The sequence below is a fragment of the Myotis lucifugus genome, unplaced genomic scaffold (genome assembly GCF_000147115.1).
Source record: "Myotis lucifugus unplaced genomic scaffold, Myoluc2.0 scaffold_66, whole genome shotgun sequence".
Lineage (NCBI taxonomy): Eukaryota > Metazoa > Chordata > Mammalia > Chiroptera > Vespertilionidae > Myotis > Myotis lucifugus.
Window position 1 is genome coordinate 5,578,724 of NW_005871114.1, and position 23,313 is coordinate 5,602,036.

General features: G+C 34.2%; 1 protein-coding gene across 1 annotated transcript in view; it reads right to left on the bottom strand.

Annotated features, from left to right (window-relative positions):
- Positions 1–1,311: 1,311 nt before the first annotated feature.
- The window catches only part of HECTD2 (HECT domain E3 ubiquitin protein ligase 2), a 67,578-nt gene continuing 45,576 nt past the window's right edge, over positions 1,312–23,313 (bottom strand). Inside the window, exons 11-21 of the mRNA XM_014456971.1 lie at positions 21,243–21,339; positions 17,780–17,887; positions 16,546–16,678; positions 15,557–15,645; positions 11,270–11,428; positions 8,266–8,340; positions 7,691–7,778; positions 7,498–7,604; positions 6,043–6,158; positions 5,124–5,267; positions 1,312–3,819 (exon numbers count right to left, since the gene is read on the bottom strand). Of these exons, the coding sequence (XP_014312457.1) occupies positions 3,699–3,819; positions 5,124–5,267; positions 6,043–6,158; positions 7,498–7,604; positions 7,691–7,778; positions 8,266–8,340; positions 11,270–11,428; positions 15,557–15,645; positions 16,546–16,678; positions 17,780–17,887; positions 21,243–21,339 (1,237 nt within the window). The 3' untranslated portion in view covers positions 1,312–3,698. The remainder of the gene's footprint in view (positions 3,820–5,123; positions 5,268–6,042; positions 6,159–7,497; positions 7,605–7,690; positions 7,779–8,265; positions 8,341–11,269; positions 11,429–15,556; positions 15,646–16,545; positions 16,679–17,779; positions 17,888–21,242; positions 21,340–23,313) is intronic.

A 23,313-nucleotide genomic window follows, 5' to 3' on the forward strand; every position in this document is an offset into this window, starting at 1 on the left:
TACTCCATCTGTCATATTTTATTTTTTAAAAATCTTGCAAAATGTTAACATTTTTAGCTCTGAAAGTGGGAATATGGTTTTATTGTTACTCTGAAAATTTTCTCTACATTTGAAATGTTTCATTAAAAATAAACTCATTTATTTTTGAATTTTAAAATTACATCTTGTTACACAATCTGTAAAATAGTATTAAAAACCCTTGCATAGTGAGACATCTATAAGGATAAATTCTAAAGCACTGTTTAGAGTCAGAAATATTCTAACACAATTTTAATGCCTCTAAAGCACTTTATGTTATCTGTAGTTGCACCCAATATCTGATAGTCAAAAACCCCCAGAAGGCCTCAGAAGCAGTGGTTGTGAGATGGTATCACAGCACCATGATTCCTCATGTATCACATTTTATTACTTACTTTACACCAAGCATTGTGTAAGGGCTTTTAATCCTCCTAACCCTTTAAATGAAATAGGTAGGTTTATTAGTTCCATTTTACACATTATTTTCATTTGATAATTGAGGCACAGGGAGATTAAGTAACTTGCCCAAGGAAACAGTAGACCCAAGCCCAGGCAGTCTGGCTCCAAAGCTCAATTCTTTTATTTTTAAATATATTTTTATTGAATTCAGAGAGGGAGAGGGAGATAGAAACATCAATGATGAGAGAGAATCATTAATTGGCTGCCTCTTACACGTCCCCTACTGAGAATCGAACCCACAACCCGGGCATGTGCTCTTGACTGGAATTGAACCTGGGACCCTTCAGTCTGCAGGCTGACGCTCTATCCACTGAGCCAAACCAGCTAAGGCCAAAGCTCAATTCTTAACCACTACATTGGACTACAAGCCTGTGTGGCCATTTGGGTAAATTGATCTTGCACTTTCCCCTGTGGAAACACACCCTAGTCTTCCATACAGCTACCTATCTTTTTCCACTAATGACATTTTCTCCTGCATTCTCATACTCTCCTCTCTTTTTTCTTAAGCATAGGAAATGTGGGCATGTAAAAAAAAGGGGGGGGGCAAACATGTTTGGGGAGAAATACTTAAGTTCTGAAGTTGCTACTGGAATGTCATACTTAGTTAATTTCTGGGGGTAGTTAATTTCTGGGTTGCCTCCATGGCATTATTTATTTGGTGGAATATCAGTGTGATCATCCAGACACAGGATATACATTGTTTCAGAATAAAAATAATGTTAAAGAATTGTTTATATTTGGGGTCAATAACAACACACATTTTGAAGCTATCTATATTAGCAGTTTTCCTAAGTAGCAGTTTAAGAGACAGTATAATGAAGAGAATAGTTTGCATTTATTAGATATTTTAAACTTATGGTTTTAATTAATTGCCTAATATTTAAAAAATAAACTGAAATTTGATTGATTGTATAACTTTAATATTTGAAAATTTTTATTCAGAAGTTAACAACTTAATACAGTACAGATTTGTACAAAAAACAGGAACCGTTAAAAACTTCTGATCATACAGACAAAAATATGACTAAGCAAAGATTTAAAAAGGACAGGACATTTTGTAAATATTGTAATGCTTTAAGTTACTGTGGCAGATACAAAAATCAAGAATTCATTAACAGAGTGTATAAAAAAAGCAACTATATGAATTTTTAGCTGTTTAAATTAATGAAATATAACAGTAGTGGTATTTTTTTTTAAAAAAATGAGGTATTATTACACTGTAAACCAAAAACAGCATAAATAAATAAAGGCAATGTGCAATTAAGTGATACATGGTTATACATTTTAACTAAACAATAGACAACAAAAATTTTCCAGTTATTTATGGACTTTGTCATTTAAAAGTCTGGCTTGCTTGTGTACTTCTTATTTAAAAGTGACATAACTATCAATAAACAAGCACATCACTAAACATGCAGACCAAGCCAGTACAATTTTCCATCTCTACCAAATAAAAACTTTGTTTACATTTTATTTAAAACACTTAAGTCTGGTTTCTTATACATGATTCTTTTGTGCTTATTAGTTAGTAGTAACCTACATTAAACATCTTACTTTCTAGTTCAAGCAGCTTACGAAAGAAGCAGTTTTATTTGCATATGGATTAAAAACACAACAAACAAAATGAAACCAACATGCCTTTAACTCTCTTAGGCTTTCCAAGATTTTTAAGAAAATCCTTTAAATAGTATATTCAAATGAAAAAGCAGAGTCACGTCTGTTTCAAAGAGAATAGTAAACCAAGTAACAACTCCTTTTCCTTAAAGATTCATGGGTTGGCTTCAAAACTGCAGGAAAACAAGCTGATTAGTTCCTCCACCCTAAAAGAATTCTGCTGGTTGGGTGCAGGAAGCATAGCAGTAAGAGAATAATGTAGCTCAGAAAAAATTGTGGGAAGAACTAGATGCTGGTACTAAATGCTGGCTTCATTATTATTGCAAATATATCTTCAGAGTTTTCTGAAATAAAACTAACAAAGAATAATAGAGAAGTCTTGATTAGGAAATATTTGTAGCATGCTAATAAAACTGCTTCATTTGCTGTAAATTAAGAAAACCATTTACTGTCTGACTTAAAATACAGTTTCTTTTTACATGCTACTTTATTAGAAACTCCAAAAAAATAGTACTTTTGAATTTCCTATATTCAGAATCCAGTGAAAAACAAAACATTGTGGTCAAAATGTTGAACTTGATTTTTTACACCAAGTACATAATTTTAACGCAAATGTTATTATTGTATTCACTTTTGTCAAATATTTTTTCCTAAGGTTTTCTAAAAATTAGTGTTGCAGTACAACTGGTGATCAAAAAATATTAGAAATAAGCCTTGTACATCAATCAAAGTATATGTAAAACAGTTACTTTCTTTTGTGCTTATAATTGACTTAATTTATCAATGATTAGTTATCTGATTTCTGTTCTAATATCCCAACCCTTAAGAAGAAATGATTATACAAATATTACATTATATTTAAAGTAGTGCCAGTGTGCATGCAGACTAACAATACTTAAAAGAATATAACCCGAATCCAATTAATCTGAAAATAGTTACACTCTTGTACAATCATCTTTATTGATTTGTAAAAGCTGTATACACATCTAAAACCCTGAATTTACTTTGTAAAAATAAATCTTTAGCAATAAATGGCACTATCAAAATCCCATTATTCTCAGGCTATTATGGAATTATTTACATGCTTTTCAGCAACAGTTGAATCTTATTAGGACGAAAGCCAGTATATCAAAAAACCCTGTAGATTGCATTTGCAGTTATACTGTTGTTTACCTCTATATGAAAATATGGCTACATGCCTTACATGAATGATAATGCAGCTGTCTGTGTTGCTACTGTGTCCTGCAGCATACAATCTGCCACTAGGTTCCACTGCGCCATCCCATCGGTGCTTTCTTTACGGCACGTTGCTCCCCAGTGGAACACTTGCGACAAACTACGTTACGGAGAGTGATAAAGTGCTGTAAAAAAGAATGACTGAACCCACCTGTCTCTGTCATCTGCTCTTTTCCCCACTCAATCAAGGGCTGTGTTTTTAGAAAATCATGCCTCCACTAACATACTCATATTTGATTTTTTTTTAAAAATCAGTATTTTAAAGTTGGTGATCTTTGTCAAGGTGTTTTGAGATGAAAACATAAAAAGGTTAAAGGCACAATAAGAGGGAAGTGAATGCTACATATAAAATATGTTTCAAGTCTTCTAGGTTACTCAAGTCCAAAACCTTCTGAATTAGAAATTCCAATGATCAATTTCTGTTTCAGGTCCTTTTTGCTCTTGTAGGGGGGAAGGCAAAGTTGATTGAAGCAGGTGTGAGCCACAGGCAACCTAGGGAAAGAAAAAAATTTTTAAAGATACTAAAACACACACAGAATGACTGCTGAGCACCTTTCATAATACCATTCATATCTCTTTTACTTTCCCAAGAGATGACTCGTTCTTTCCTTTAGTGAACAAAGACTTATGAAGGACCTACTATGAGTTAGGCACACTTCCAGAAATGGGGCTAGGTTTACAGACAAGATAGTCTGTGTCTCTGCTCTCATCAGACTTTCATTCTGGAGGCATTATTTTTGGATTCAGACAAATCTGAATTTGAATACTGTCTCCCTCACTTACTAGCTGTTCATTTGTTCAAATGGCTTCATGTTTCCAAATCTCAGTTTCCTCATCACCATGATTTGGTAAACTATCCAACTAGGTTGTTTAAAAGATTAAAAGAGCTATCTATATAAAACACCTAGCAGAATAGTAGATAGTATGACTATTATTTCAATCTTGATTGTAACAAGAAACAAAAAATTTTTGAGACACTTGCTACCCACACTTTTATTGCTGCTGTCCTCAATGCACATGCAATATTCATCTTCTGACTCCTTGTGATCAGCTCCCCCAGCCTCTATCTGATGACACTGTCATCTTTCTTCAAGATTTCTACAGATTTTTTAGACTCTTCCCTTCAGTCTCTATGAACTCCACACCATCAGAATATTTGTCAGTGATAGCAGTGGGAAAGGACAAAATCCAGTTCAAGAATGAAAAGAACTGACAGAATTCAGGAAACATATGGGGCAGCAGGAAAAATGATTATAATCAAAGTACTGTCTGCACAAATCAGCTTTAGAAATTGCTAGTACAAGGTTAGGAAAATAAGTAGATCAACATTAATTCATCAACATTATTAGAAAATAATTTAAAGCCATCATTATTGTCATCACTTTCATATGCAAAGAGCATTAGACTAAAAAAAAAGAGGATTAGTACTAGAGGTACTTCTAGTACTAGAGGATCTCTAGTACTGATAATAATAGCCAAACTCCCACCTTAGTATTTTTAATAAAAAACACCTTTAAATAAAAATGAGGATTAGGCAGTATACTACTAAAAGCAAGCTAGTTCTAAAAGAGACCACAAAGCAGCAGATTTAGCAAAGCAAAAAGTTAATGGAAAGGGGTTATTATCAGTTAGTATTGGTATGTCTGAAAATTAATAGAGGACCTGAAGCCACAGTCTCTCGCATTTAAAGGCCATGTTTACTCCCAAGATTTTTCTATGAAAGAATCCTCTAATTATAAACATATTAGTAGCAAAACTTATAGATTAAAAATAAAATTTTAATCTGGAAATCTTACCAATTAGTAGAAGTTTCGTTCTTTGAGATTTTAAAATTCAAATCAGCCATTCCTCCTACAGGTACTCTGTCACTTCCCGTAGTAAAATGTAGCAACTTCTTTTGAAGATCAAGAGGAAATCCAAGCACAACATCCCAAAAGTATCTGGAGAACACCAAAGGAAATTTATATGAACGTCTTGAGGATCAGAAGAAAGCAGCGATTTTCAACCAATGTGCCGCAAGAATTTTTAAAATATGCAATACTTATTCAGCTAGGGGCATGAACTCTTTTCCCTTAGACTGTCAAATAAAAAAATGACAGCCAACACAATAGCTATCCAGTGTGAATGAATCAAAATTATACCTATTTTTTTTTGTCAGATCAGCAAAAAATATATTTTATGGTGTGCTGCAGAATTTTAGTAACTAGAAAAGGTTGAAAATTGCTGGAATAAAGTAACATAAAAGTAAGCTCTAAGGAAACAAAACTTCCCTAAACATACATAGTACTCTTGCTGTGAAATTAAGGAATGACAAGCTTCTATATATGAATTAGGTTTTTGACTAACTTTATTATAAATATACATTTTTATAAAATTATAAAAGTGGCCCAACAGTGGATAGGACAACAGCCAATTTTCTCCCACATAATTTTTCTTATTTTTCCAACACACTTGCTATTAAAATCCTATTTAGATGTGTATCATCCCTGAAATTCTAGAACCAAAGTCATTTTTTGAAAAGTAAAATTTCTATACTTTTGTAGAAACCTATTTATATCACTCTCTCCTTAGAAATTAAATAAGGCGGTGTGGAACTCCACAATAGTTCAGCTGACTGACTTGATCCTGAGATTGTCAGTTATACAAATAAACGAAACCACTTTGTCTTTCATCCCCTCTTCTGTGACCGCGCTATCAGAAGTATGAAGTGCTCACCTTATAGTCGAGTCAGTTTTCGCGTAGCCGTCATACTGAGTACTTCTCTGCAGAGCATGCATGTCCAGTTCAGGGCTTCCACACACCAGGATTTCAACCTCTTCTGGGCGAAGCAGCTGCCAATAATTATTTACCAAAAATGATAATAATACATGATAATTTAAAAAAGTGAAATTGGAACTATTTTCACTGAATCAAACTACAAAAATCGTGACTTCTCTTGCAGTAAATCAAATGATTAAAAAAAAATCTCCATTTATATTTTTCCTACTGAGGTAAGATATTTTTGCTTTTAAAAGTTTCATAAATCTTGTCAAACTACTAAGGCTCTCTCTCTCCCTTTTGCAAACATTAATTACAGTTTGCCTGAAAAACAAGCAGATGACTAAACATGAATCCAAATTACAGTTCTTCCCCCAAACCCGGCTTGAAACTGTCTCAGCCTCTACTGATCTGCCTGCCTCCTTCCAATACCTCCATATCCCTTCCAGTAATGCACAGGATGTGTGCACTCTAGAGTTTAGGTACTTGGTTACATACAGTCTGCTTGTGTTACTCACTGGTTTTCTTTACCTACATATGTTGTCTTCCACTTAAAGAGATTAAAACTGGAAAAGAAAAACCATGCTATGCCATTTAATTCCTTTTCCCCTCCCTCCACCCCCACAATTACCAGTGTGTCACAGACAAAACTCAGTGCTCCGTTTTCAAAGGTCCTTTCAACAACACATACGTGTCAAAGGTTACTCTGAAACTAGCTCTCTCCTATGAAAAGTAATTCAAATGAAAGACCTAACTCCAAACTCTCATAATAAACCTGAGGGGAAATAAAAGCAGCGTGATTGAGTTTGCCCTGGGTAGCTGGGGTGAAGAGCACCAGTTCTTTAGAAAACTGTGCTTTTACCTTATATTTTCAACATGGAGTTCTAGAAAGAGGCTGCCCCATGTTCATATGCCTCAAGATAAGGCAAACCAGGCAGAGTCCATCATGACCCTGGAGACAAACTACTTTTTCTGGGTAAAAGGCAACTCAGAGTTGTCAAGGGATTCTTGAAGCAGCAGGAAGCAGTTATAAATATGTTCTTTAGTCAATAAGAGGTGGCTTTTGCCCCCGAGCTTATGTGTTAACTGTTTTCTGTGCTTTGCCCCTCAGTATTAAGTCCTTGAGCCCACAGGATTTCTTCACCCACTTTGCTTGGGGGAATTTTTTAAAGCCCTAAAAGACATAGCATAAGACATAGCACAAGGGGAGAAGAATGGAGCTGACTGGTCTTGTTTCTCTTCAGAGTTAAGGCTGAAATGGGAGAAGTATTTTTTTTCTAGCTCTACCTTTAAAAAGTAGAAAACGTTTTCTATTTTAAAAGCTTATCTACTAAAATATTTAAGGAATTATTTGTCAGTTATTATCACATTATAAAACCTAACTGAAAGCATAATTTAAAGGTTTAAACTCACCATAAGGGCATTTGAAGCACACACACTATGAAATCCATAATAAAATGCAGCGAACTGCTTATAGATGGATTTGTTGAGAAGAAAGTCAATATAAAGCTGTACATATTCTGAAAAGCAATTTTCCATCTGTTACATAGTAAAAGTAAAAGGTAAACACTAATGCATTTGAATTAAGAAATGGTGTCTAACTTACCTTTCCTATTTTGATTAGTAACTGGAATTTTTTCACCACCTGGCTTTAAATTATAGGACTTAATTATTCCAAATTCTTCCTGAAAAACCTGATGGGAGATTCCAGCACAAGATATTTATTGGTATGGTTGATATAACAGGCTTTAGTGAACAGCTTTGTAAATTTTAAAAAGCAGTTTTTCTCCATCTTAGTACAAATCACATGCATTGCAAGGTAAAAAAGTAGGTCTTTAACTTAACCCTCTCTGTTGAATGTTAAACACTTTACTGATATTCACAAAACACCTGTGGCCATTTAGGTGTTTTGGAGCTATGTGGATTACTTTAATTTCCATTTCCCAATTATTGGTAGGCTCCCGAGTGGAAATGAGTTTTGGTGAATTTCTTTAAGCACTTTTTTCACTGCTCGTTCACCTGTGTCTTCATTGTCTACTTCATCAGGTTAAGATCCTCTGTGATAGGGGATATTATTGGTATGTCTTGACTAATCCTGTTCATCTTTTCTAATAATGGGTGTTTCATAACAAATGGCATTTTTCATATATGAAATACATGATTACAGAAAGCTATTTGTACCTGGAATGTTGAGTAGAAATCTTCCTCAACATTGCCCTCATATGACAGGAGTTCACTTAATCCATGGGCCAGCTCCTATAAAAAGAAATCTATTATCTGTGGTTTTAAACCAAATGATTTTTCCTAAAAGCAGATGTACAACTCACCTACATGTGAGATAGAGCAGATAAACTTTCAGATTTTGAAATAAAGATAATAAGTGAGATGTATTTTCACTGGAAAAGGTCATGTAAATGAGGTAAATATCCAGTTCATACTGTTCTTATGCAGCAAGCTAAGAGCATAGTTCTCATCATGATTCACTGCTATCTGCAACTTACTATTTATAAGTTTGCAGTATTTCTCATTTTCAACTTACATTCTTAAAAATATGCTGATGTTTCAGGATACATCTTTAAAACACAAAAACACAGCGTTCATGCATGTAAGTGGGGTCTATATTTCAGTTACAATGCCTTTCTTTTATCCAAGAAGTTGAGAACACTGGAAAAAACATTTTCCTGAATTAGGTTACAACTCATGCTACCAAGGAGCAAAGATTTAAACAAACGTAAAAAGTAACCAAATATTTTTTAAAAATTAGGTTTTATGAAAAAATTTTTACTTTATTTTAAATTAAGAGATTACATAAATAATAAGTTTTCCATCCATTAAAAACAAAATTTTATACAAAATATAGATAGGCATAGATTGCAATTATTAATAAAAATTATGGGTGCTGAACATTATAATTGGGATATTTGTGATTTAAAAAATATATATATTTTATTGATTTTTTTTTACAGAGAGGAAGGGAGAGGACTAGAGAGTTACAACCATCGATGGGAGAGAAAACATAGATCAGCTGCCTCCTGCACACCTCCTACTGGGGATGTGCCTGCAACCAAGGTACATGCCCTTGACCGGAATCAAACCCGGGACCCTTCAATCCGCAGGCTGATGCTCTGTCCTCTCAGCCAAACAAGTTAGGGCGAGTTTGTGATTTCTAAGAACTCCAGGGACAATCAGGTGAACCCAAGGGAAGGGACTTATCATCTTCTTTCAAAGATTAAGTTTTTAATGACAAAATACAATGTCAGTAGGTCATGAAGTTATATACTCAGATCTGCTACATTCAGGACTGTAGACCTTTTTACCCCAGCATTTGCATTTTCAAACCCTATTTTTTGTTGAGAACTGTCCATCAATACTGTCAATCTTAGACCCTTACCTGTAATATGCTAGCTCTAAAATATTTATTACCCATTCAATTAAACTTTCAAAATGATTTTTGTAAACGTATAATTAAAGTGTGTGTGAAGTTACAGAATAGTGCTTTTTGAATACCCTGGTCTTATTTAATACAGCATATTTGAGAGTGGCTTAGCAGAAGCAAAAGAGATAGTACACATACTAATTATAGGTTATGCTGCCTCTCCTCTGTTTTCAACATAAACCCTCCAGTGTAATTTTCACAAGACTGTTGGGAAGATTTCTTATTGTTTCTGGACAATTCTGTTGCTCCAAGTCATGGCTCACCTCTCAGAGAAGCAGTGGAGTATTCATTAGCATGGTCATGGAAAATTATCGCATTTATTAACACCATATTGAAGTCTCCATTGAGGAATATTTTGATTACTTTCTCTACTTTTTGTCCTACAGTCACAGATGTTGTCTTTATATTAAGAAGCATATCTACTATATGTTTCTCTTGAATTTCCTGTTCCCTCTTCTTGAAAACAGTATACAAATACATATGATAAAGAATTGAATAAAAAAGCAGTTAAAATTTTAGGGTATATTTTTACCATCTATGAAATGGAAATTAGGTGCCAATTTTAATAGGTGCTTTTTTAAGTTAATAAATGAATAATCCATTTATAAAACATATTTTAAAATTACCCACATTCCACCATCCTAACACAGCAGCAGTTTTCCTGTTTGCTTTCAGTCTTTATTGATGTATGTACAGAAACAGTTTTTTCAATAGTTGATCTCATAGCCACAATCCGGATTCATTATTAAAGAGCTAATAAAAGAATATAGGCTCAGGGAAATCTTCAGCTCCATAATATAAAACAACATATTGGTGTAGTCATTCATAAAATATCCATTATTTACTAAAAAAAAAAAGCTGGGTCTAAATCAAATTAAAATAACTTTAATCATAGAATTGGGCAACTTAGTGACAAAAATCACTAATAAAATTAGGAAATTTATCAGTAAAATATTTGTCAAAAACTATGTGGGGCAAAAAAATCACAAAAAAACTAAAATGAGACGGTAACTCAGAGATTAGTCTATTCCCATTGTTTTATGGGTAAGAAAATTAAGTGACTCATCCAGGGTCACAGCTAAGTACAGTATGTTGCAGAGACAAGACTACAGAAGGCAGATCTCTTCATCAGAGCCTGCTCTATTTTGCAAGCAGTAAAAAATATAAGGGATTGTCAGGAGGATGTGCATACTATCCATTTTTCTACTAAATTTTCACCTTAGATTAAACTTGATCAGAAATCTAAATTTTGACTGAGGAATATTATGAGACAGTCCCATGAAATTCATGTTGTATTGTTTTAAGAGATGCTGTTGGGTACACTGTTAACGATACTGCACAGTATCTTCTTAATAAGGATCCATAGAAGTAATCAATTACTAAGTGCTTTCTTATCTCCTGTAATCCCCAAATACATAAGTTTTACTGTCTCAGTATTCACATAAGGAAACTAGAGCTCAGAAACTTTAAACAACTTAGCTAAGTTCATAGAGCTAATAAGTGGCAGAGCTTGGATTCACATCTTGGCATCTCTGACTTCAAAGCCTGTTTATGGTAAAGAGCTGAAGAGTGCTGCAAAGTGAGTGATGTGTCTCCACAAGAAAGGAGAAATCAAGATAAAAAAGGAGATAGGTTACAAAAGTAGAGAGAAACCATATTTAAAAATAAGAATAGCATTAGGAGGAGAAAGACTGTGCAGGTAGAGGATGCTAGCATTAAGGAATATGATGCTAGTAGCTTTATACTTACAGGCATAATTTGACTTAAGTCATCAGTGGTGACACTGCAGATGCCCACTGGTGTATTTTGATCACTAGGAACGATGGGAGGGCTCAATAATTTCTTGTAACAGCAGGGGGGGAAACGAATATCCAGTGTAATGCTGTTATAAACAGCTAGTCCCATAAGCTATGCATACTAAATGTTAAGTATTAACATAAAATCCATGACAGCAAGTGAGTTTTAAATTATACATCAGTCTGTTTCTTGTATACTTCTTTCAGATTTAATGCTTTTTAATGAATCCCACATACTTCCTTTCCTTTCATTTCCCCACATAATTCTTTGATTACCAAGTCGTGTAAAAAGGAGGGATTTAGTTGATAGTATTTAATGATTTCTTTAGAAAAGTTTATTTACGATCATAACAGATAACAGTTTCACACACATCCAAAAATTAATATATAAGAAATACTTTCTAAATTTAAACAAAGATGGTGATTTTATAAGTAGCAGCAATTTATTTAATAGAACTCACTGAACACACTACTAATTTTGGTAACCATTTTATCTATTTTAAAATTAAATACAGACTAAAGAGAGCTGAGCTGAATAAACATATGGGTACACACACAGAGACATACATACACACTGTTGATAAGCTAACAGGACAATTACTCTCCTATGGTAATATCTGAAAGGCTTTTAATACTTGAAGTTTACTCAAAGGGTTAAAGTTAAAAAGCTACAGATGTTACATCTATATAAACTTTGCCCAATTATATTTAAAAAATATTTTTATTGATTTCATAAAAGGAAGAGGAAGGGAGAGAGAGAAACATCAATGATGAGAATCATTGATCGGCTGCCTCTTGCACAATCCCCACTGGGGATCAAGCCCGCAACCAGGGCATATACCTTGACCGGGAATTAAACGGCGACCTCCTGGTTCATAGGTCAATGCTCAACCACTGAGCCTCTGGGCCAACTGTATTTAATTTATCAGTTATATGGCAGAATGTAACATCCATTTGCTGAAAGAGGGGTTTCAGAACAAATTTCATATTTCAACTATCAAAGATTATTATATCAAGTTATTAAGGAAGTCATTCATTTTGTAGGCTCAAAAGGAAATCTTATATGGGCTGGACAAATTACTACAAACAATTTAAAAAAATTAGAAGACAGCCTGTATTTCAATTTGCTATGGCAGGATGAGGTTAATAATTTAAGGAATGGATATGCTACTTTATTGGTAACCATAGTAACAGAGACTGAGCAGTGTATGCAAGGGACCGATATTGAAAAGAAGTTCTAATATATGTCTTTAATTATGATATAGCAATAATGGCAAAAACCACAATACTACTGTAGTTACATTTATGAGTATTCACTCTAGTGACAAGTTCTATGCACTTTTCATTTTAAAAAGTTCTTTTAATTATATTTAACAGATGAGGAAGTAGCCTTACAGGATTTGCTGCAGGAAACTTCCATTCGCACTAAATCAATGTGCTCTGGTGGAAGCAGGAATGGGGATGAGGCGTCATGTGCTACAAACAGAGTTTGAAAACCCTACACTGTACTACACTGTTCCTACTCTTAGTTCCAATGCCCCTTGTAGTATAAGCAATCATACTTTTAAAAATTGTTATGTCTCATCATGCAATCTTCAAAAATTTTTATTATTATAGGTTTCGCCTGTAAACGCCAAAGCCATAACATATTTAAAAATGAAGTATTAGACCCCCGCTCCCACCTCCCAGCCGCTTCCCTCTCCTCTCGGTCCCCTCCACAAATAATAAATAAATAAATAAATAAATAAATAAATAAATAAATAAATAAATAAAGAAGCATTAGAACTAACTACATTTTCTCAATCATCATGCCTGTTCTCAATTTTTAGTTCTCCTCACCTTCAGTAGATCTCTCCACCGCTTACATGATCACAATCCACTACTGTCTCACATTTTTCCTATATGTTTTCATGCTTTTGAGGCATCAGTCTTATTTTCTACAGATTATCTTTGTGTGAGATAAATACACATTAACAATGAGATGTGGTGGCTATAATAATTTTAGATTTATGGCAGGTCCTTGAATAACATTGTTTCATTCAGTATTGTTTCATTGTAATGCTGACCAGATGCTGCAGGAACTTAACTCTTGTTTATATCAATTACCTTATGGTAAAATAGGTTTCGTTATATGTCATTTCACTTAAAGTTGTAGAGCCTATTGACAATGTTAAGTGAGAACTTACTGTAATTGTTTAACTCGAAATATGCAACATAAGTAAATATGCTTAATATGCTCCTTTGGATAATGACTGAATAGAAACTAATATCTATTGTAAAGAAAACAATTAGTGCCTGGCTGGTGTGGCTCAGTGGTAGAGCATTGACCCATGCACCAAGAGGTCACTGGTTCGTTTCCTGCTCAGGGCACAGGCTTGGGTTGCAGTTCAATCCCCAATGGAAGGCGTGCAGGAGGCAGCCAATCGATGTTTCCATCTCTCCCTTTCCCTTCCTCTATCTCTAAAAAAGTAAATTTATAAAAAAACATTAAAAAAGAAAACAATAAGCAAATTAATGATTTTATGTATAACATTATTCTAAAAATGTGATAGCTCAATAAGATCTAATACTGCAGTACAAATATTAGAAAGTCAAAATATCACTCAAATGTAAGCTGTGATGAGAATGTAAAGTGTGACAAACATATATCAGGAAATCCAAATAGCTCATAGTGTAATGAGAAGCATCAATGACTCAGGTTTTCAGTGAAGTTGAAACATTAACAAATGATTACTGTAAACAATACAATAGAAACAAAAGTCTAAGAATTGTTAAGTGTTCTATATTGTGGAACTTGGCACCTTGGACCTTTAGACATGACAGTATACACAAAATTGCATATTGAGTTTACCATTTCAATGTGTATCTTTGTTTCTAGAACCTTTTTTCCATCTAGTTTCTCAATTTCCATATACATTTCTCAGGATTTATTCCAACAAATGCAACAAAGATATTCAAAGCTCACCGTAAGATAGCTCTTTTAAAAAATATATATTTTTATTGATTTCAGAGAGGAAGATAGCTCTTAACTCTCCTCCTGAAGGTGTCTTGCCTAACTCCCAGTGTACCCTCTGCTTCAATCAACTGGACCTACACATTGTGCTGTAACACAGTTTTTGTTCTAGTCATTCTTCCACTGTATGTCTTTAAAATATATATATTGATTTTAGAAAGGAAGGGAGAAGGAGAGAGAGATAGAAACATCAATGATGAGAGAGAATCATTAATTGGCTGCTTCCTGCACACCCCCCACTGGGGACAAAGCCCACAACCTGGGCATATGCCCTGACTGGGAATCAAACCGTGACCTCCTGGTTATAGGTTGACGGGTGTCTTATTCTTTTACAGACCTGTGTGAATCAGATAGAATGGCTCCGTCTTTAAATGTCTACCTTCTGTGGGAGGACTATATTGAATCTTTTTCTCCTCAGAACTCCTTAGCAATTAATGTCAAGTGGTCATTTGACTCTGAGAACTGACTATCTTGCATGGTGGTCATCTGCCCATTTAAATGGTGAACTTGTTAAAGGAGGATAGTATTTTCCTCTTTTAACCTATGTATCTTCAGTGCTTGCTCATTTATTTACTCTTCCATCCTTTCACAATTATACTTCTTAGATTAAAAAAGCTAATGTGAAAGGTATCTTGTCCAATCTCCACTCAATACAAGATGCCTTCTGTAGTACACCTGACAGGGGTCAGAGGATGGCACAGGGGTTTATGTAATTTTAACAATACTTAAAGTAATGCCATATACTTTACATATTCCCAATATTTTCAATTTTTATTAATACTTTAGGATTTGAGGGGCAGATTAAAGACCTAGATTTAATTTCCACAATTTCGATTTAGTAAACTGAGTGAAATAAATGATTTTTCTGTTAGTTTTTTCACTTTGTACTTAGAACAAAAACAACTAATCATGCATAGAAGATACTTTGATTTTTAAAAGTCTTAATTTTCTGCTAAATTAGATAATATATGAAATATAAAATATTTTTATTTGGAGATAAGGTTTTCAGGAAAACATAAAAATTCAGTCATTCCTTTCAATTAATTAAATCTGCTGACGTGTAGCTGTGATATTACAAATAATAAAGATTATTGAAAATCTATTAGTAAATTTGACAAGCATGCTTAATTTGAGTAAAATGCTTGAAAACAGTTTTCTAATATTCAGGTAAAATTTTTAAAAATCTCTAGTCTCCTAGCACCTCCTAGTGGAAAGTTTAAAGGATACAATTCCAACCAATCGGAATTCAGAATAGTTATCACACTTAAAGCTGCTAAACCAATGGCAGTGTGAATCTTTGTGATATGTAAACATGCCTGAAAAAAAGAAACATGATTTCATTAGTGTGATTGATTTAAAAATCAGAGTGGTAAAAATATATATGACATTTCATCTGTTAGAAGCAAACCAGTTCAGTAATAGTTCTGTTACAAACAATCTCTCATGTTAAAATATATCAAATCTATGTACAGAGAGAATGCAGGAGCATTTTACTGTTCATTGGTATCCTGAAACATGGGGTAAAAAGACAGAAAATCAGTTGATTTTCTTTATAAAAATTCTAGTTTTATAAGTTATTGGTTATGATAAAAATTAATTTTGAGGATTATGTAGAGATTTCAGTTTATCCATGTCATCTCTAATTCCCTTTACCAGAAAGATGAGATATATATATAATACATACAAAATAAAGAAAAATAAACACTGAAAACTCTCCTCTGAAAAAAAAAACAATAAAAATAATGATTAGGTAGGTGTTTTCTCTAAGTAAAATAAACCCAAATTTAAATTTCAAATGATTATATCTGTCTTAAAAATTAATGAATTCTTATTCATTAAAATGGCTCATTATTTAATGAGAGAGGCTTTAAATATGAGTTTAGAAGAGCAAACTAGTTTTTTAAAATTTCAAATGTTCTTTATTTCAATGACAAATTAATTTCCCATGCATTTGGCTTATTTGGAAAGGAAGTGGATGCTCCCTTGCAAATATATACTTTCAAGTCTATATATTTTGTGTAGGATTCCCAATAAAATAACATTTTGATAATCAATTTGGTCAATTTTTAAAATTTAAATAATAGTCCTTAAAAAATCATTCAAGATTTATGGTTGACAAAAAAATCTGTAAAACCATAGGGTAGATTAAAAATAAGAGGGCCTAATCGAATCTAATAATTACAAAGAAATACTATTCATAAAAATTAAATACTCACCATAATCTGGATGAAAAATTTGGCGAATTAGAAGAAGGAACCATTCTTTAGTCAAGCCACCCATATCCAAACCAGCTTCCCCTACAAATGTAACTTTCAACTTCTTTTTCAAGTCTGCTCTTTTCCGGGTTAACTATTTGAAGAAAGTATATAGTAGAGGAGAACAAGGAAATTAACTTTTTAAAATGTGTTAGGTAGTCAGTATCTTATTTACAGTGTCCAAAACACAAAACACTAACCCATCCACCCCCTCATCCATTCATCCACCCACCCATCCATCCATCCATTCATCCATCCATCCATCCATCCATCCATCCATCCATCCATCCAATGAATCTGTCAGACACTGTGAACTAGGTATTACTAAGTTTGTTGTATAGATTAAGAAACAGAATTAGAGGAGGTCAGGTACCTTGACTGTATCCCAGGTTCATATTGTCTCCAAGATTCTAATTTAACAGATTACAATATAAAATAATTCATTTCCTTTTCTCTAACTTGCCTTCAGTACTAAGCTTTTAAAAATTACATAACTAAATCAGCCTTTAACTTATAATAGCCCCATGCAGATCTGGCTAAGAATTGTACATGCATGAAGCTCTATAATACATAGTACATAAAATCAAAGTAGACTTGACCCTTAATTGACCAAATATACCCTATAGATTAGACCCCTAATTTTATTAGATGAGTAATTTGAGGCTCGGCAAAGTTAAAATGACTTGTTACACACCCAACTAGTAATAAAGGTGGGTCTACAATCTAGGTTACATAGTCATACAGTTCTTTTTTTTAAAATATATTTTATTGATTTTTCACAGAGAGGAAGGGAGAGGGATAGAGAGTCAGAAACATCGATGAGAGAGAAACATCGATCAGCTGCCTCTTGCACACCCCCTCCTGGGGATGTGCCTGCAACCAAGGTACATGCCCTTGACCGGGATCAAACCTGGGACCCTTTAGTCCGCAGGCCGACGCTCTATCCACTGAGCCAAACCGATTAGGGCCATACAGTTCTATATAAAATTCCTTTCTGGGGAATTAACAACAAATTATTAATAAATATATAAAAATGGGCTTAATTGTGAATACAGAACTGACTTTATGGTATCAAAATATAAGGAAGCACACTTATTAGCATAAAGAAATAAGGCAGTTTATTAAAATTTTAGAATTATAGAATGTACTTAAAGCTTTAATCAATGAATATCATTTTTGAATAAATGATCTATACCTCATCAAGGGAATCGCTAACCAGATGTGTCCTCCTTACTTTCATATTTAGAAATAACATATTCATATCAGGTCTCTGTCTTCGAGATACTTTATCCACCAGACTTTGCTAATTGAAAAAGAAAGCAAACATTTTCACTGTTACTTAAATTGTAATTTCACTTAAAACATTTAAACTTCAGTAAAAATCACTATATTATTCTCTATGCCATATCCCATATAAATTTCATAAACTCAGTTATACAAATTTTGATTTATGAAAATGCTCTATTATTTTGCTTTGAAACAATGGTAACCAAAGGGGATCCAAAATGGAGGACCAAAAATAATTCACCTTCTATAGTAAAGTGTGCTATGTTTTAGTTTCCACATATCTCATCTCTTAAATAGCAAGGTTCTCTGTTTAATAAATACATAGCATGGTGTGGGAACATTTGAAATATACTTAGGTGATAAACTTGGCTTAAGGTTTTTTAGATATTGAATTACTCTCAAAGCATAATTAGTCTACTTTTAGAAAGTAGTTTGGTCAGTATTTATCAGAAACATTAATAGTGTTCATATTCTTTGTCCCAATAATTCTACTTCTAGGAATTCTAAAAACAGAAAATATTTCATACAGTGAGATGGTCATAGCATTACTATAAAAGCAAAACTTTAGAAATATACTACATTTGTATCTAATAGAATATAATACAGCTATCAAAAATGATGGTCATAAAAACTATGTAAATGGAAAATGTTTAAGGAAGGCACAACTGAAAAAAAGCAGGGAACAAAATTGTGGATACAACTCTTGCTCTTAAAAGATAATATACATAAAAAATATCAAAAGAACATTTATCAAAATGTTAAAAGTTATGTCTGAGTGATGAAAACATGGGTGATTAAAAATATCTATTTTTTGTGTTTTTTTTCAAAATATAAACAATGAGTATGTAAAAAAAATTAAAAAATATAAGGACTATATAAATATCCTCTAATATAAAGTCTACATATTTGCATACTTAATTTATCTAAATCTTTTTCAGATTACCTCATCTTTAGTAGCAAACTAAATGAACTATTGTACAGATTGAAGACTGTCATTTCAGACATTTTAAATACTGGCATATGCAGCAATTTGCTTTAGTACATAAAATTTTAATATCCCAAATCTCTATTATTAATCCTACTCTCATGATTTGGTAGGTTACTATAATAAAACATTCTAATTCAGACCCTTCTTCATTTCTCTAATTTCTATTTCTAAAGGCTTTCAATAGTTTTTCTCTTCTCTGGGTCCCACCTTTCATGCTCAAACTACCCTTTCCTACCTTCTGTTCCCAGTCTATACCTCCTGGGAAGCCATTACACTGGAAATGTCCCCCCACACTTATACTAGGATGGTAATTGAGCATGACAAGGCTCAGTGACTATTCCTCCCATCAGGAATTCATCTGTATAATAAAAGCTTAAATGTCCATTATAGTGGAACAACAGGACCGGTCTCTATGATGCACACTGACCCCCAGGGAGCAGACACTCAATGTAGAAGCTGCCCCCTGGTGGTCAGTGCACTCCCACAGGGGGAGCGCCGCTCAGCCAGAAGCCAGGCTCACAGCGATGACGGGAACCTCTCCTGCTTCCGCAGCAGCGCTAAGGAGCAGTGAGCAGGCAGGTGGTAAGGAGTGAGGAGTCCCAGACTTTGAGAGGGCACAGGCCGTGCTGAGGGACCCCCCTCCAGTGCATGATTTTCATGCACCGGGCCTCTAGTATTTAATAAAAAGTGCTTCAAATGAAAGAAGTAATAGTAGTGACATTTTAGATATAGTCTGATGAGGAAGTTATTTTTAGGTTGGGAATCTCTTTTACAACTTTAGATTATACCATGTAAGTAATCTCTTGTTTACAGTAACTACCTGTAAGGCTGTCCTCACGTCAAAATATTCACATCATTAATTCCAAGTGGTATGGCAGTTTACAAGTTAAAAATGTTGGGAAACACCTATAAGAACTGACAATGCCACTTGGCTCTTCCGTCTCTATAACTTGTGTCCATGACCTGTGGAAGACAGCCTGGGACAATCTACAGCCGCCACTCTCCTTGTATTGGGAAGGAAAATTCCACTGAAGAAGTTATTTGTTATCTTAAAATGGGGAGTGACAGCAGAAAACTGCTCAGAGGAACTTACATAAACTTCTAGATCTTTAGATTTTTTCTTACAAATATAAAAAAAATAGCCCAATGTAAAAACAAAATACTAAAAAGTTGCATGAAATTGCTTAAATGCAACTAATAAAAAATGTCAAAATGACTAGTTACATAGACTAATCTTTGAGCCAGTATCTACCCAAGATTAAGAATTCTGGTGCTAAATAAACCTATTGAAATTTTTCGGGGGAAGGGAGTAGGGTGGCTATGGAACTCCCTTGCACATAGTTAGTAACATTTCTTCTAATATCCCCATACTTGGTGTAAGCTGACTTTGAGATGTTACCAGTCCCTCAAATCTCTTGTCCAGCTCTGTGACAGGAAAAAAGTACTCACCTTCTGGGAACTGAATTACTGAAGATTAAACAATTCCTATTTTGTATGCAATTTTGAAGTAATGTGATTTATGCTTTTGCATTCTTTTTGTATTCTCAGACAAGACATGGAAACCACTTTTTTTTTTACTCTATGTGTCTCTTTTTATTTTAAAACGACTGCAACCAACCTTTCCTCTAATTTTTAAAGTTGTAAGTAATCATGTCCCAAAGTCAGATACTCAAAATATATGAGCATGTAAGTGTCTAGTCTAAAGCTCTAATAAAAAAAGCTCACTTAGTCTGATGCCTACTAAGTAAAGTATATAACTTGATTGTGCTGTGCTGAAACACAAGTGGTAGGGAGTGATGAGGGCGGGCCAGAGATAAACTCTGCCCTGCTCCGTAACTCGACTAAAGCCAACTTGACAGCTCCCCCATTTTCTATGGGCCTCTGTGCATTTGGTTTCCTAAGAAACCATAAAACATATTTTACCTTCTTTGGACATATTTCTCAGTTTTCTAAGATGACACTTGATTACATCTTCAATTTTATGGTTGTTTCTATTTGATTTTCATAAAACCAAGAAAACGTTTTAGAAGTTTGCTCATACGGGCACTCCTTGCCCTCACTGTAATTTTCACCAGAGCTCTCTGCTCGTTACTGAAGCTGGAATATGGTATCTACAAAATAATGTCCAACAAGTTCCCAGTACTTTGGATTTATGAGACACATTTAATCTTCCTGCTATATTTATAACATAATCAGAAGTTGGTGAGGGGTATCTTTTTCCTGTATCATAAACAGGTTTAAACACTTTTTGGGGAAATATAATGTGAATTTTACTTTCAACATTTCCTAATTATGCTAGAACAATTCATAAGACATTTGATGTATTAAATTATTTACTATATTGATTATAGTCAGCACAAATATGCTTACGTAGCTGGCTTACCCTTGCGATGCTTATCATCTGCTGCTCTGAGTCTCTCTGAATAATGATTTTTTTTGCAGCTATAGAAATAACGAATGGGTACTGACAGAAGGAAAACCTGCCCAACAAGTGGAAACAGAAAAAGCAAAATTGTGTATTTTTTAGCAAAATTATACTAAGGGAATGTAAGGTACCCCTTCTAACAATGTAACATTACTTTTGAATTATGTCTTATCATTTACAAAATGATCTCAAGTACATAATTTCTCTTAATCCCCACAGCCCTGTGAAGTGTGTGTCATTACCAGGGGTGCAGTACCTTTGTTTTCTGGAGGAAGCTACATCTAATGAGATATGTGCTAACTACTTACATTGTTATATAGTAATTCCAGTTTATGTACAGTCACCTGTACATCATTACCTGTGAAAAATATGGCCAACACCAGAACCAGGAGGCAGAGTGTTGATGAAGGAGGATTAGGACAGAAAGTTCAAGTACAGAAAGTAATATAAAAATCCATTATTAAATGGATATTTCTGAGATGAGAGCTTCAGAAATGAGGAAATCTTGTAATAACTATAGTAATAACAAGCAGAGTAATAAATTGAAGACCAATAAAAGTATGTTACTGTTAGTACTGCACTTAATGATATAGTAATATGAAATGATATGTGTTTGTAAAGGTACAACATTATGATCAAAGGTAAGGAAAACAACTTTTTTTCCTGGGTCAGAGCTCATTCTATGCTATGTAAAAGAGCCACAGACAAAGAGAGAAAGGCATTTGGAGAGAACTAGCATGGCAGTACTGACACTTCAGGAGTTAGACTCCACCAGAAGTGGCTGCGATGCATCCATCAGTTTTCATTGGAATCCATTTGAGGGCAGTCAGGCAAGGCATCCGTGACCACCAGGTGCCATGAAGGCACTATGGGGACACAGGAGGTAGCACTAGTGTGAACTGAAAATGAAATAGCTTTCCCTTGGATCGAAATTGTTAAAAACAGTAAGAGTTGTTCAGTACTAATGTGTAATGATTTTGAATCACTAAGTGCTAACTAAAAATTAAGAAATGAGTGTCCCTAGTCCTGGCACTTAGAAGAATGATGCTATGTGTATGAGATACTAGATAAACAGCTGAGGCTGCTCATGGCCAGCGGTGACTTGCCCTAGGGCTCCAGGTCCCGCTCTAGGTCCAGGCTGGCTTCCCAAGGGCTGGAGGGACCATAGGATAAAAGTCGAATTCATTCTTGGTACAATGCTGTGGTACAGTGGTTAGAGGTGCTCTGTATTAAAAGTTGTCACTAAAAAACACACAATAACTCTTGGAGTTGTTTTGTGGTTTTGTCTACAACGTTGTAATTATATTAAAGTTGGAGAAAAAAAGCTTCTTTGTAAAATAAACTTTCCCAAGAAAGTATTCATCACACTGACAGAAGTCCCCAGAAATGGAATTTTTATTCAGTTCCAAGTGTTCATATATGGACTGAAATATGTCCTGAGAGACATTTTATGTTTTAGGCCAATTCTTGTAGAAAGGGTCCCTGAAAGCTTAAACCAGTTTATAAACTAGTCTGTGGTTTGGGGTTACTTACATCCATCCCATATCTCTTAGTCAGTCTCCGTGAACTCTCCAGGACATCTCCTGGTCTGGGAATAAACTGTTTGGGATCATCTTGCTGGTTTAATTCAAATAGTAAGTGTGGATATAAGGGGCAGTGTACTAAAGAATTTGGTCAAATGTTTTGAAAATCTATTATGCCATTGTAATAAATCATTTGTGGTGAAGATCTTTCTCCAACATCCATTTTTTAAATACTGTATGTAAAGGTCAACCATTTTTCCTACAGAGTAAGGAAGAAAAGGAGTGAAATGTATGTGTGTACGTGCACATGAGTGTGATCACTGTGTTAGATCTGGGCACTGGGCACACTATGGGCCCATGGGGACAAAGATGCCTATCGCCTGTGCTTATGAATAAAGTGTTGTAGGACATAGACACCCCCATTCATTTACATATTGTCTAAGGTTGTATTTTTGTGCTGCAACAGACCAGAGATTGTATAGCCCAAAGGGCAAAAAATATTTACC